Source organism: Mustela erminea, chromosome 9 (assembly GCF_009829155.1).
Source record: "Mustela erminea isolate mMusErm1 chromosome 9, mMusErm1.Pri, whole genome shotgun sequence".
Lineage (NCBI taxonomy): Eukaryota > Metazoa > Chordata > Mammalia > Carnivora > Mustelidae > Mustela > Mustela erminea.
In genome coordinates, this window is record NC_045622.1 from 109,897,579 (window position 1) to 109,911,089 (window position 13,511).

Below are 13,511 nucleotides of genomic sequence, written 5' to 3' on the forward strand. Positions count from 1 at the left end.
TCGCCAAAGAGCCCCTCGTCCCTACCCGCTCTCCTGTTCCCGCAGTCACTCAGGGGTTCAGGACCTGCTGTCCCTCCTTGCCTGACAGGTCCCACACAGATCTGGGCCACCCCAAAGCCTCCCAAGATAAGTGACTTGTTTGGATCCATCCCCGCAAGGCCTCCGGCCCCTCGGCTGTCTCTGCCACTGTCCCTCACCCCCACCGCCCCCCGCTGCCCGTCCCTCCGCGTCCCGGTCGGAGCACCAGCCCCTGCACTGTGACCCTCCTCCTCTGCTGGACCAGGAGCAAAGGACAAGAATAAGAGCTCTGGGCCCGGACTGGTTTGAATCCAAGCTTCTCAAAAGAGCAGAACACTAGCACTGGTCTGCTCAGAGACGGGGTTTGCTCAGGCTTTGTGCACCCCACCAGAAGCGGAATCCAGACTGTTTCTCTTGGCCTTAGCTCCTGGGGCCCAGCTGCGCCCCCTGCACCACGCCCTTGGGCCCTGCCACCTTCGGTGCGGTGGAGAGTAGCCAAGAACACGACCTTGTCTCCTGAGCAGGCCTCCGGTCTGCAGCCCTGGGAAGGCCGTGCTTGTCACTCTTCCCAAATCCCAGCTTCTCCAGCTCAGGGAGCTGCTTACGGAACGAAGCTCACAGACACGGTGCTCAGGTTAAAACAACCGGCCAAAGGAATGCCAAGCTTTTTGTATTGGCACTCAGAAACACGGTCTCCAGAAAACAGGCGTTTATTTTTATATTCTGTAAACATGGCCTTCGTGGTCAGCACAAACGTGGAGCGATCTCGATGGTGTTTATCCGGAGGACAGTCTGCGGGTTCACGATCACTGGGAGGGAGAGAGAGCAGGGTCACAGCTTGGCCGCACCCGGCGTGCTCACGAGCCGCGGTGAGACCCTGCTGCCAGACGACCTGCTCTTTGCGAGTGAGTGCGGGTCAGCCTGGCACCAGCCCTCCCCAGGTGGCACCCAGACCGCGTGTGGGCCCTGCCGGCCACATGCCATGAGGGCCTCCTGAGGGACCCCGGTGCTCCGTGAGCCCCCATCAGAAGCAGCACAGGCTGTAAAACCCGTGGCCTCGGAGGCCGGGAGCAGCCGGGCCCTCCTTCTCCTGGCGTGCGGTGAGACCCGCGGGCTGCCTGGGGGCGACAGAGGGTGGAGGAGAGGCTCCTGTGGCCCGGACCTGTGGTAAAGGCCACCCCACGGTGTCAGGGTATTTTACTAACTCCCCACTACTGGTAGTTCAGGCCAGCAGTTCCCGTGGTGACCAAGGACTGTGAGGGCTACAGGTTTCCCCAGACAGGCTGCCGCAGCCCACGAGCCCAGCCTTGAGCAGCCTCACAAGGTGACTTCCAGCAGAAGCTCCTGCGGGGACGGCCCTGCAGAGAGCCAAGCTCCCGTCGAGGCGTCCCCCCACCGCGGGCACGCTCCCCACCCCGGCCCCCCCAGGCCCCTCTGGCTCTCCCTTCTCTATCAACAGCCCCCACCTTCCGGCCTCCCTGCTCCCCTGGAGGCTCTGCAGACGGGCTCGCCCTCCCGTGCTCCGTCACACACACACGTGTGGGTACAAGCGTATGTGGACGGACATATGTGCCCGGAGGCACAAGGTCAGGTGTTGCTCCAAGATTCGTTCCCGTTCTCTGTGACGTGGCGCTGAGAGGACCCCCTGGCAACCGCCACGTCCCGTTTCTCTGTCCAGTCTCTGTGTGGGACGTGACTGCTGCCTCTGGCGTCCGCGTCCGTGTCTCCCGGGGCGTGCGGCGTCAGGCTGTGGCGAGGGCCTGAAGCTCCCGGGGTCCTCTCCCTCCGCACCTCTGGCCTGTTTAAGACGGGCCTCCGTCTGCCCCTCCACACCGGAGTGCGGAGCTCTCTCCCCCATGTCTGTGGCTGGTGCGTCCCAGCGGCCCCAGACCCCCAACAGCCGCAGGACCATCCGACGGAGCAGGGTGGGGACATGACACCTGCCACGCTTTCTCTAACTTACCTTTTTTCCTCTTGTAGTTTTTCCTTTTCCTAAATTTCATATTGATTTTTGGCCATGATTCTGTCTTTTCAATGACTGTGGCCTCGACACGAACGAGATCCTTTCTAGGAGGGAGAGAGATAATCAATGGCATACCTTCTCGGTTATTTTTCGATCTTACTAATGCTCTATGTAAGACTTTCCAAAACAAACCTTTACTTTCTTTTTCGCCAATTATAAAAGTAACACGTCCTTCCTGCAGATATTTTTTGAAAACCACCAAGAAGCATGATCGAGCCCGGTGTAGAAGGAAGGGGCGAAGGCTGAGGGGGCGGGGATCAAGGCTGTGAACTTCTGGTCACGAAATCAATCAGTCACGGGGCTGTGACTTCGCTCGGGGAATCCAGTTGCTCAGACTGTAATCACTTTGGGAGGAGACAGAGGGTAACTAGGCCGACGGAGGTCTGCACTTGGTAAGGTATAGAGAACGGATATGATACTGTATGTGAGCTGTAATTTAATAAGAATAATAAAAAAACAGGAGCGCCTGGGTGGCTCAGTGGGTTAAAGCCTCTGCCTTTGGCTCAAGTCATGATCTCAGGGTCCTGGGATTGAGCCCCGCATCAGGCTCTCTGCTTGGAAGGGAGCCTGCTTCTCCCTCTCTCTCTGCCTGCCTGTCTGCCTACTTGTGATCTCTGTCAAACAAATAAATAGAACCTTAAAAAAAAAAAAAACCCCAAAAAACAGCACATGGGCCCGTGGCTCTCTCAGTTGGAAGGGCACAGGACTTGATTCTGGGATTGCGAGTTCAAGTCCCACATGGGGGAGGTAGTATTTACTTAAAAAAAAAAAAAAAATCACTACGTTTGTATCCTTAGGGTAAATACCCAATAGTGCAATTGCTGGGTCATAGGGCAGTTCTATTTTCAACATTTTGAGGAACCTCCATGCTGTTTTCCAGAGTGGCTGCACCAGCTTGCATTCCCACCAACAGTGTAGGAGGGTTCCCCTTTCTCCGCATCCTCACCAGCATCTGTCATTTCCTGACTTGTTGATCCAAAGGGGCACATGCACCCGAATGTTTATAGCAGCAATGTCCACAATAGCCAAACTATGGAAAGAACCTAGATGTCCATCAACAGATGAATGAATCAAGAAGATGTGGTATATATACACAATGGAATACTATGCAGCCATCAAAAGAAATGAAATCTTGCCATTTGCGACAACATGGATGGAACTAGAGCGTATCATGCTTAGCGAAATAAGTCAAGCAGAGAAAGACAACTATCATATGATCTCCCTGATATGAGGAAGTGGTGATGCAACATGGGGGCTTAAGTGGGTAGGAGAAGAATCAATGAAACAAGATGGGATTGGGAGGGAGACAAACCATAAGTGACTTTTAATCTCACAAAACAATCTGAGGGTTGCTGGGGGGAGGGGGTTTGGGAGAAGGGGGTGGGATTATGGACATTGGGGAGGGTATGTGCTTTGGTGAGTGCTGTGAAGTGTGTAAACCTGGTGATTCACAGACCTGTACCCCTGGGGATAAATATATATGTTTATAAAAAATAAAAAATTAATTAAAAAAAAAAAAAAAAAAGAACAGGGTAGTCTGTCAACAAATCTTACACGCCCCACAGTAATAAATTAGCAGCACTAGTTGGGCCCGGGCGTCCTCTATCTGGCCTCCCCCCACAGCCCACTGAGTCCCAGAAAAAGCCCCGCACAAGTGCGCGTGTTACCCGAGGAGCGGCTTGCCGAGTAACGTGAAGTTGTCAGCTCCAACCAGCAGGACCTGTGAACGAAGCAGGCGTGTCACCAAGTGCCAGGAAAGTCAGCAGCGCAAACACCGGAGCAGGAAGGAGGTACCCGCCACCTCAATGTTTTCCGGGATTCGAACTGGTGGGGAGGCAGCCAGCCCTGGCCCCAGTGCTGGGTCTACCTTCCTGGGCCGGCCCAATGGCAGAGCCCGGACCGGTGTCCCCTGAGCACTTGACATGCTGATCGCCCGCCCGGAGGACAGTGTCAACCGTCCCGTGCAAACAACGATGTCCTTTTTTTTTAAACTTTTTATAGGAAGGTACAATGTATGCGGGAAAGCCACACCGTGGCGTCCCCGAGGCGGAAATGCTGACCACGCCGAGACGGAGGCTCAGGTGTGTTCTTTTAAAGACTGGGAAAGTCCACATGGACGGTCCAGAAACCGTCCTCGGCGCGGCCAGGCGTGGCCAAGTGTGGCCTCAGATGAAGACATCTTTGCATTGCGAGGACAGCAGTGTTTTTAGCAGATGTTGGAAGAAGGCCATCTTAAATTTTACTGATAAGAAAAATCCCTGATCAGGGCGCCCAGGGGGGCTCAGTCAGTTAGGTGCCTTCAGCTCAGGTCATGACCCGGGGTCCCGGGATCGAGCCCCGCACTGGGCTCCCTGCTCCTCCCTCCGACCCTCTCCCGCTCATGCTCCCTTGCTCTCAAGTAAATAAAATCTTCAACAACAACAACAAAAAGAAAGAAAGAAAGAAAAAGAAAAAAGGAAAACACCGGATCGTATAAAACCTAAACATCGACAGACGAAGCGTACTTTATAGCGACTTCAGCAGACTCTGACGACAAATAACCGAGACACCGTCTCACAGTGACTTTCAGGCTGACGCGTTCTCTGCCACTCAACCTAAGTGAGGACAAGCAATCGGATCGCGTGGTCCTTTTGAGAATGTTTTTGTTCATGCGACAGGTTTCAAAACAGTATCTTTCTGGGGGGTGTCTGCCGGCTCAATTGGTGGAATGCGTGACTCCTGATCTTGGGGCTGTGAGTTCAAGCCCCACATGGGGTGTAGGGATTACTAAAAAAAGCAAACTTAAAAAAATTGCTTTTTAGAAATCTTCTCAGGTACACTCGAGTCTCCTACTTATTTTATTTTTAAAGGTTTTATTTATTTGACAGAGAGACACAGCGAGAGAGGGAACACAAGCAGGGGGAGTGGGAGAGGGAGAAGCAGGCTTCCCGCCCAGCAGGGAGCCCGATGAGGGGCTCGATCCCAGGACTTTGGGACCATGACCTGAGCTGAAGGCAGACACTAACGACTGAGCCCCCGGGCGCCCCCCTCCTACTTTAGACGTTATGGAGTAAACGAGCCCATGCGGAGGAGCTCACGACAGAGCCCCCGTGGCATTCGGGAGAAGGGAGCTCTGGTGGCTCTTGCAGTCCACACGGTCGGTCAGCGCAGCTCGGAGCTCAGACTGAAGGCGGGGATGACACCATCTTAGAAACAGAGTTTAGGGGCGCCTGAGTGGCTCAGCCGGTTAAGCGGCTGCCTTCGGCTCAGGTCATGGTCCCGGGGTCCTAGGATCGAGCCCCATATCGGGGTCCCTGCTCAGCGGGAAGCCTGCTTCTCTCTCTCTCTGCCTGCAGCTCTGCCTGCTTGTGCGCGCTCTGACAAGTAAATAAATATAATCTTTAAACGAAACAAAAGAGCATTTAATGCTCCCCTTGGTGTACAGACTCAAAGAGTCTGCAGTCACAAAAGAAGAAACGTATAGAAAGCTAGTGCAGAACACTTGAGTAAATATATATTTTAAGCTTTATTTGAGAGAAACAGAGTGAGCTCGAGCAAGTGCACAGATGGAGAAGTCCCAAGCAGACCCTGTGCCAAGCGGGGAGCCCAAGGCGGGGCTTGATCCTGTGACCCTGAGACCATGACCTGAACCAAAACCAAGAGTCAGACACTTCACTGACTGCGTGTCCCAGGCACCCCTGAGAACTTAGACTTTATATGCTTTTATAAACAGAGGAAGAGAAAAAACAAAAAGGCTGCCCGAAACAGCAGGAAGCATTTTAAGTGGTGGGTGGAAACGCCAGACTCGCAGACCAAGGGCGTGGAATGGCCGGTAAAGCCCACCAGTGCCAGCCAGATGCCCCGGGAGCAGCCGCTGTCCATCCGACGCCAGCGCAGCGCTCCCGCCGAGACACTCTCCACGGCCATGCGGCTGAAAACCCTCTGCCTGTACCTGGGAGGCTCATTCTTTTCTCCGGGAGAACATTCCCGAGACGTGGGACCTCAGCACACATATTTTCCTGCACGGAAGTCTCCTGGGTTGGGGCCAGCCGCCCGCACCTCCCCTTGCTCCGCTGGCCGCCCGCACCCAGGGGGGACACCTGGCTCCTGCCTTCGGCTCTGCTCGCCTTCGCCTGCCGACCCGAGAAAGCCTCCTGAGGACGAACCCGGGGGCAGGAGGGCACATTTGGTGACCGCGCCCTGAGATGTGGATGCTCTCACCTTCTCCAGCCGTATCCGCTCTCCACACGCGATGTCTAACTTGTTGTTGATTAAAATCAGGTCCTCGGAGGTCACTTTCCACTGCTGGCTGGCGAAGTGCACCACGGCGAAGAGCCGGCCGTACTGGCCCGTGGCGATCAGCTCGTTCACCTTCCCCACGACCTCTGTGGGGGAGAAAGCCAGGATGGTGGCGGGCCGGTCGGCCACTCACACCGGGCATGGCAGCCACGCGGCCCCACACAGCCCAGGCCCGCAGCGATGGTCATATGAGGCCCCGTGCCCCCTGCTCTCCCTCACAGGACGGCAAGCTCCAGTGGCGGCGGGGGTGGGTGTGACAGCTGTCACCGTGCCTCTCCGCACAGCTGGGGCTCAACCTGCCCTTCCCAGGGGCATGGGCTCCTCGGCACGGGGGGCACCTAAAGACACGTGTCCCCCAGACCTCACGGAATGCCCCACAGCCGCCTGTGTCCTCTGGCCTGAGCACTCAGCGTGCCTGGCTCGGTCCCTCTGACTGGGTGGGGCAGGGGGCAGACCTTCAGCCTGTGCAGCTCCCGGTCTTTATTAAGAAAAAGCCAGAGGACTGGCCAAGTGAAGGAGAGGCCTTTCTGCACCCAGGAGAAGCTAGAATGACCCCCCACCCCGTGCTAGATTCTACCTTCAAGCTGCTGCCCGCACAGCTCTGGGCTCCACGGCCTCACCTCGGCTCATCACCTGCTCTTTCCCACCCCGGTCACTGTCTGGTAAGCGTCTGTGAGCCCTGACCCACCCCGCCTGGCCTGGGGCTGGGCGCTCGGAGAGGAACACACACTTCTCGTTCCCGAAGCAGAGTCAGGCCAGAGCCGCGGCTGGAGAAGGGCCAGATCACCGCGGATCTCGCGCCGCATCTCAAATGGTACTTTAAACCTGGAAGATGGGGGCGTCTGGGGGGCTTAGTCATTAAGCGGCTGCCTTCGGCTCAGGTCATGATCCCGGGCTCCTGGGATCGAGCCCCGCATCGGGCTCCCCACTCAGTGGGAAGCCTGCTTCTCCCTCTCGCACTCCCCCTGCTTGTGTCCCCTCTCTCGCTGTCTTTATCAAATAAATAAGTAAAATCTTTTAAAAACAGAACAAAATAAACTGGAAGACGCCCCACGCGGACCTGCATCTCCAGCCTTGTGAGGGAAACGGAGTCCTGCACTCGCTCACGCACTGGTGGCCGGCCACCTAGTCCCTCCTCCTGTCACAGCACCCTGACAGTCTCTCCACCCCCCGGGGCAGCACCAGCACCCAGTGCTCCCCTGGCTGCGGAGAAAGCTTCCCTTCCCCGCACCCTGCCAACGGCGGGGAGACGGAGAGGCCCCGGGCCGCTCCCTCGCTGGTCTGCCCTCTTTGACCTCGGCGGGTGCGAAATGAACGAGGGGTGACGTTTTTGTGTCCAGTGGCAAAAATGAGCCTAAGCGTTCACCCCACGCTGGGTCTCAGGGCATGTGAAGACGTGAGATCCTGTTCTGCGGCCGGGGACAGGCCCTCCTCCCCGCCCCTCCCTCCGGCGTCCGCCTGGGTCACCTGCATGGCGTTTGGTCTCCTCAGCGGGGTCTGGCAGGACAACTTCTGGCCAAGGCGGTGAACTCAGCGATGTTTTAGGAACGTATCTGTAAAACACATGTGACGCGTGTGTGGCCCGTCCGTGGGAAAAGACAGTTCAGAGTCTGTAAGAAATGGCTGTGCTCAGGCTGGAGGGCCGTCACTGCCCTGCAGACATGGGACTCTTTGGTACAGACCCGCCCCCTGGTGGCACTGGGGACAGCTCCCACATGACCCCGTGTTTCAAGAAACACCCACTTATCCCTCAGTAATCAAAACGGGAAATCCAGCCATTTTATTCCAGAAGAGTCCCTCCTGGGAATAACTACCCCCCCCCGACCATCCGACACCTCCCCGCCCTGCCAGGCCATGAGTTCTCTGCCTCCCCGCTGGGCTCCTGCGTGTCACCCCAACATTCCAGGGCTCTGTGGGCAGGGTTCCCACGACAGGAACACCCCTGCTCTGCCCCTGGCAGGTCCGCCCTGACCCCTAACTCCTCTACCAGGCACGTGCCTGCTCAGCCTTCATGCCCAGACAGGAGCGCCGGGACTGAACCCCGCCTCGGCCACCAGGTGAACATGACCTTGGCAAGCCCCTCACGACTCCGCGCTCCAGTTTCTTTCACGGAGCAAATGGGCTCAAAAGCACCTGCCCCCAGGGCTGTGCGGACTGGGTGGTATGGGGACGTGCTCGGTGCTCAGGGCCACGGCACTGCCGTCCGTCTGTCCTGTAGCAGAGGAGTCAGCTGTGCGTGGAGCGCAGCCCACGGGCAAAAGGAGGAGGCAAGGTCTGTCTCATTTCCTGCCCTCATTTGGCCTTGAATTTCTATAGACTACAAAGAGGGGAGAGTTCAGGAGAACCCACATCGGATTCAGTTACTCAGAACCATTTTAAAGCTTTTGTTGCTGTTTGCCGCCAGAGGGAGAGGTCAGTCTTTCCGTGGCAGAGCTCCTGCAAGGAACAAAGGCAGCTCGCCAGGGAAGAGCCGCTTCCGCAGCCACCCCGGGCCCCTGTGCTGTGCGGAGAGCCAGCAGGCGCTCCCTGCAGCGGAGCTCTGGGCGCCGTGGCGTCAACTGGCCAAGGAAATGAAACGGAGCTCGTCCACTGCGCTCAGCTCAGAGCACCTGGAAACACGCTCCTGAACTGTGGCCTGGGGACCTCTGATGGACAAGGAGGAACGGGGTCTGACGGGGGAGCCTCGGCGTCCTCGCGGGGCCTGGCCATCCCCTGCTACAGACAGCGAAACCACGGACGCTGGAAACCCGAACTCCAAGGGGAAGAGACAGAAAGGGCAAAGTAACGGACATTCCCTCTTAGGATCTCTATCACCTGGTTCTGTTTTTTGAGAAACCTAAGAGCCCCCTGAGTCTCCCCACTTCTGAGCCTGTGATGCCAACACTGTTGACAAGTCGCTGCCCGGCGCTGTCCTAAGCTCTTCAGATGCAGGAATCTACTGCAGGCGCACAGAACCCTACAGAGAGAGACACTAACAACATCTCCATCTGGCAGGACAGGAAACAAAGCTCAAGGACCCTGGCCGGCAAGGGGCGGGGCCAGCAGAGGGCCCAGGAGCTTCCTAATTGTTAACTGTTATCCTCCACTGCTCCTGGATATTCCTACTAGTGGGTGTGATTTTTCTTCCAAATGATATTTAAGTTCTCCCTAAAAATTCTGATCCAACCTTCCTGTGATTCCATCTTCTCAGAAGTTTCTAATTAGGAGCCATGAACCTTCCTTAACAGAATCAGCTGCATAAGCCCTAGCAGCACATTTGTCCGGACACTCAAAGTCCTGTCTAAGTTTATGTCAAGGGTTTTTGAAAAAATACCATCAAAAAGTTAAGAGAAAATGTAGATGTTCTTGAAAACCCACGCATCTGCTGTTTTGACTTGAGAAAGACAGTCCTACAAAGGACAAGTCACCCAAACCCACATCTCGGTATTACCCTTCCGGAACCGTGGTGCTCTGCGAACCGAACCTTCGGGAAGCGGACCCCAGGGAAGCTGAGGGAACAAGAAACAGCAATCGTCACCGGTAAGAAATGCCACCGCTCTTCAGAAGGCAAAACACACAAGAACTGCTTCTGCGGGCGCCCGTCTCAGGGCGCCGCCTCCCCACGCACCTGCGGGAAGGCCAGGTCAGCAGCGCTGGGACAGCAGCGCCCAGTTACAGCTCGCGCGTGCTGAGATGTGTTCATCACACCACGGGAAAGCGCCTAAAACCAGAACCGCTCACCCACTGATCTGTTCCTTGACCGCCACATGCCGGGTGGGCTCAGATCCAGCTCTGTCCCCCTGAGACAGCCTGCAGAGCCCACCTCCTGAACACAGCTGGTTTCTGCAGCCAATGGCATGCGGCAGAAGGAAGAGCACGGCACTTTTTTTTTTTTTTTAAAGATTTTATTTTTTTATTTGACAGAGAGATAGAGAGAGAGCACAAATAGGCAGAGTGGCAGGCAGGGGGAGAGGGAGAGGAAGAAGCAGGCTCTCCACGGACCAGGGAGCCCGATGTGGGGCTCGATCCCAGGACCCTGAGATCATGGCCTGAGCTGAAGGCAGATGCTTAACCGACTGAGCCACCCAGGCGCACCAAGGGCATGGCATTTCTGAGATTAAATTCTAAGACTGGAACGGAGGCCGCCTGCTCACGGCCAAGGTGTGAGCTTGGAAATAGAAAGTCCAGCCCCAGCTGATGAGAGTTCCAGAACCATCCAGCTAAGCGGCCCCCGGACTCCTGACCATTGGAAATGGTGCGCACGACAAACGCTGGTCATCTCAAGCTGCTAAGTTTTGGGGTAACTCTTGTTCTGCAGCGACAGACGACTACTACGCCAAGGGACAAAGGCAATCACGGTCTACCCGGCGAAGGGCCGGGAATGCAGAGCTTAGGAGTAAGAAGCAGAGGACGGCAACGCAGGAACTGTCGAGGGTTTATTTATTCTTTCGTCTGAAGATGTCCTATTCCCGAAGTTTCCTTCGTGGGGGCTCTGGCTGGCCCAGATGGTAGAGCACGTGGCCCTTGATCTCAGGGTTGTTTCGAGCCCCATGTTGGGCATGGAGCCAACTTAAGTTAAAAAAAATAAAAGTTTCATCTGTATCTATCTGAGTTTTTGTTACGAACGCATGTTGACTTTTGTCAACTATTTCTTGCATCTACTGATGCATTTTTTTTCACGTTGAGCTGCGATTTACATTTCCTGAAATTCACCTTTCTGTAGTTACCTGTTAGCAAATGTTCCCATTATTGGTGTCGTGGGCTGGTTTCTCCTCTACTGCCTTGCCCTGCCTGGGGTTTAGACCTTCGGCTTTATCTCTTCTTTCTCTATGACCATTCCTCCGCTGACTGCACCCAGAGGAATGACTTTAAATATCCCGTCTACACTGGCAACTCCCAGGTTTACACCCGCAGCCTGGATTTGACGATCCACTTGTGTATTTGCTATCACCACTCGCAACTCTTGGAGGCATCTCAAAACCTGCGAAGGCTCCAGACACCCCCACGCCTGCTTCTTCACCCCACCGCCCACCATGGCATCCTCATCCTCCCCGTGCGCAGGCCAGAAATCCCAGTCACTCTGGACCCCTTCCTCTGGCATGCCCTCAGAGCTACTGGCAAATCCTCCTGGCTCTCTCTTCAAGAGATCCAGGCTCTGCCCACCCACACCCTCCAAGCCACCACCCCTCTTGCCCGAGTGGTTACTGACACCCTGCCTTCCCCATTACCTCCTTTCTCTGCAGCCGCTAAAGTGATCCTGGGAAAACTTAGGTCAGATCCTGTCACTATTTTGCTGAAACTCTCACAAGAGCTTTCTGTTTAACTCAGAGAAAAAGCCAAAGCCCTTACAGGGGCCTCTAGGACGTGGGCTGCATGATGCGTCCCCCCCCCCACCCCATGTCTCCGGCCCTACCTCTTGTTCACTCTGCATCTGCCACTGCAGCTTCCTGGCCATTCCCATAACGTGCCAGGCACGCGCCTGCCTTGAAGCCTGGGTGCCCGGACGGCTGTTCCTCTGGCCCCCCTCCCCCATTTGCTGTCCATTCAAACAGCATCTCAGTGGAGAGGCCTTCCCTGACTGTCCTATTTAAAACTGACCCCCTCTCTCCACTTCACCCTTTATCTTTCTGTATAAGACTGAACGGCTTCGAACACACTATGTAACTTATTTTCAGACACTGCCTGTCTTGCCACGCCCCCTCCCCCACCCAAATGCCAGCTCATTAAAGCAGGGCTTATCTATGCTTGTTACTCCTGTATTCCACCCCTTCCCCACCCCTGCTGGACCCAGAAAAGGTGCTCAATAAATGGTGGGTGAATGAAGGAAGCCAGCTCTGCTGACTCAGCACATGAAGCCCCGGTCGGAAGATGCTCTGACGGGGGACTCAGCCCCACCGCGGAAGGCTCAGCTGCAAAGTTTCTGCACCTGATCTGCTTCCCTGTAACTCTGAGCTACGGTCCTGCCTTAGCCCTGGACCCCAGAAGGAACAAATGTGCTCCTTCCTCTCCTGGGGGGGCGGGTGGGTCGTGCTTTAGCTCTGTAAGGACAAGGACTGTGGTGTGCCTTCCATCCTGCTTCCCTCTCTCAGTCTTCAAGGTCCCACCTGCCTATCACTCCGGTCCCCTTCTCTGTACTCCGTTATTTGTGTTTCCGAAAGTGGGGGTCTGGAATCGAACACAGCGTTCCAGAGGCGGTGTAAGGTCCGTAGGCTGCGGTAACTCCCCCTGCTTTTGTGAGAACGTCCCTCCCTGCTTAAACCCGAGTTTCACTAATGGGAGACGTCAGGCACACAAAAGGAAAGGAAACAGAATCGTGGGTCTGGAGCCCTCCGGCAGCCGGCCGACCCGCCAGTTACCAGCTCACCACCGGTATTTCTGATTCACACGGCCTCTGGCCCAACTTGGCAGTTACTTCTAAGTAAGCCACAGGAGTACTGCTCGATCGTAAGGACGCCAGCGCGCTTCTACGCAAAGCAGACATCCTCACTAAGAACCACACACCGCGGAGGCGCTGGTACCACATCGAAAAAGAGAACAATTCTTTAATATCGAACATACATCTGGACCTAGTTTTAAAACGCAATTAAACGCTTCTGTACACAAATACACACACCAATCATCTCGAGCAAAAATACACGGTTTCTGACGGACGTAACTTTTCCGACCTCCCTAACAACGAGGCTGCTGCTTCTGACGAAGGGGTTAAGGTTCGGGAAGGACGTTCACCACCGGTTTCCGGGGGGGGCACCGGCGGGTGCGCAGAGCGGCTGCAGGCCGGGGCCACGGTCCCGCACAGCTCGCAGCCGGACAGACCCGCCGCCCAGCCGTGGCACCCGGGGCAAGCCAGCTCCGTCGGCTCCCCCGGCCACACAGGCACCGAAGCGAGCTGGAGAGCTGACGTCAGCAGCGAAGCCGCTAACCAAAGGAACCAGGATCCCAACCCGGTTTCCCCAGCGGCAAAGCGAGTACTATACTCGCGCACCCAAAAAAGGGGTCACCACCGAAGCGGCGGACACGAACCCGCACGCCCCGTTCCCTCTTCTCACCCCGCCGCCAGGGTCTCACCGGCTCCGGGCCCTGACGCCCTCAGGACGCTGCGGCTGCACGCGGACACCAGCCGTCCGAAGGCCACCGGCACGGCCCGCGTCGTTACGGCCGCCGCCATCTTCCCGCAGCTTCGGCCGGAAGCGGAAACGGCGTCGGCTCGAACCTC

The 13,511-nt window shown here is 56.2% G+C and overlaps 1 protein-coding gene across 1 annotated transcript; it reads right to left on the reverse strand.

Annotated features, from left to right (window-relative positions):
• Positions 1–712: 712 nt before the first annotated feature.
• Positions 713–13,503, reverse strand: MRPL21 (mitochondrial ribosomal protein L21). Its single transcript, XM_032357851.1, has 7 exons — positions 13,364–13,503; positions 9,750–9,807; positions 7,787–7,872; positions 6,242–6,405; positions 3,709–3,761; positions 1,982–2,085; positions 713–827 (listed from the first exon to the last, which is right to left on the reverse strand). The coding sequence occupies exons 1-7, from the start codon at positions 13,461–13,463 to the stop codon at positions 763–765; spliced, it is 630 nt and encodes a 209-aa protein (XP_032213742.1). The 5' UTR covers positions 13,464–13,503; the 3' UTR covers positions 713–762.
• Between the last annotated feature and the right edge of the window lie 8 nt (positions 13,504–13,511).

Coding starts and splice junctions, on each gene's coding strand:
- MRPL21 (XM_032357851.1), bottom strand. CDS start 13,463: ATGGCGGCGGCCGTAACGACGCGGGCCGTGCCGGTGGCCTTCGGACGG. Junction 3,762..6,241: donor AGCGGATACGGCTGGAGAAG/GTGAGAGCATCC, acceptor CTTCGTTCACAG/GTCCTGCTGGTTGGAGCTGA. Junction 2,086..3,708: donor CTCGGCAAGCCGCTCCTCGG/GTAACACGCGCA, acceptor TCTCCCTCCTAG/AAAGGATCTCGTTCGTGTCG.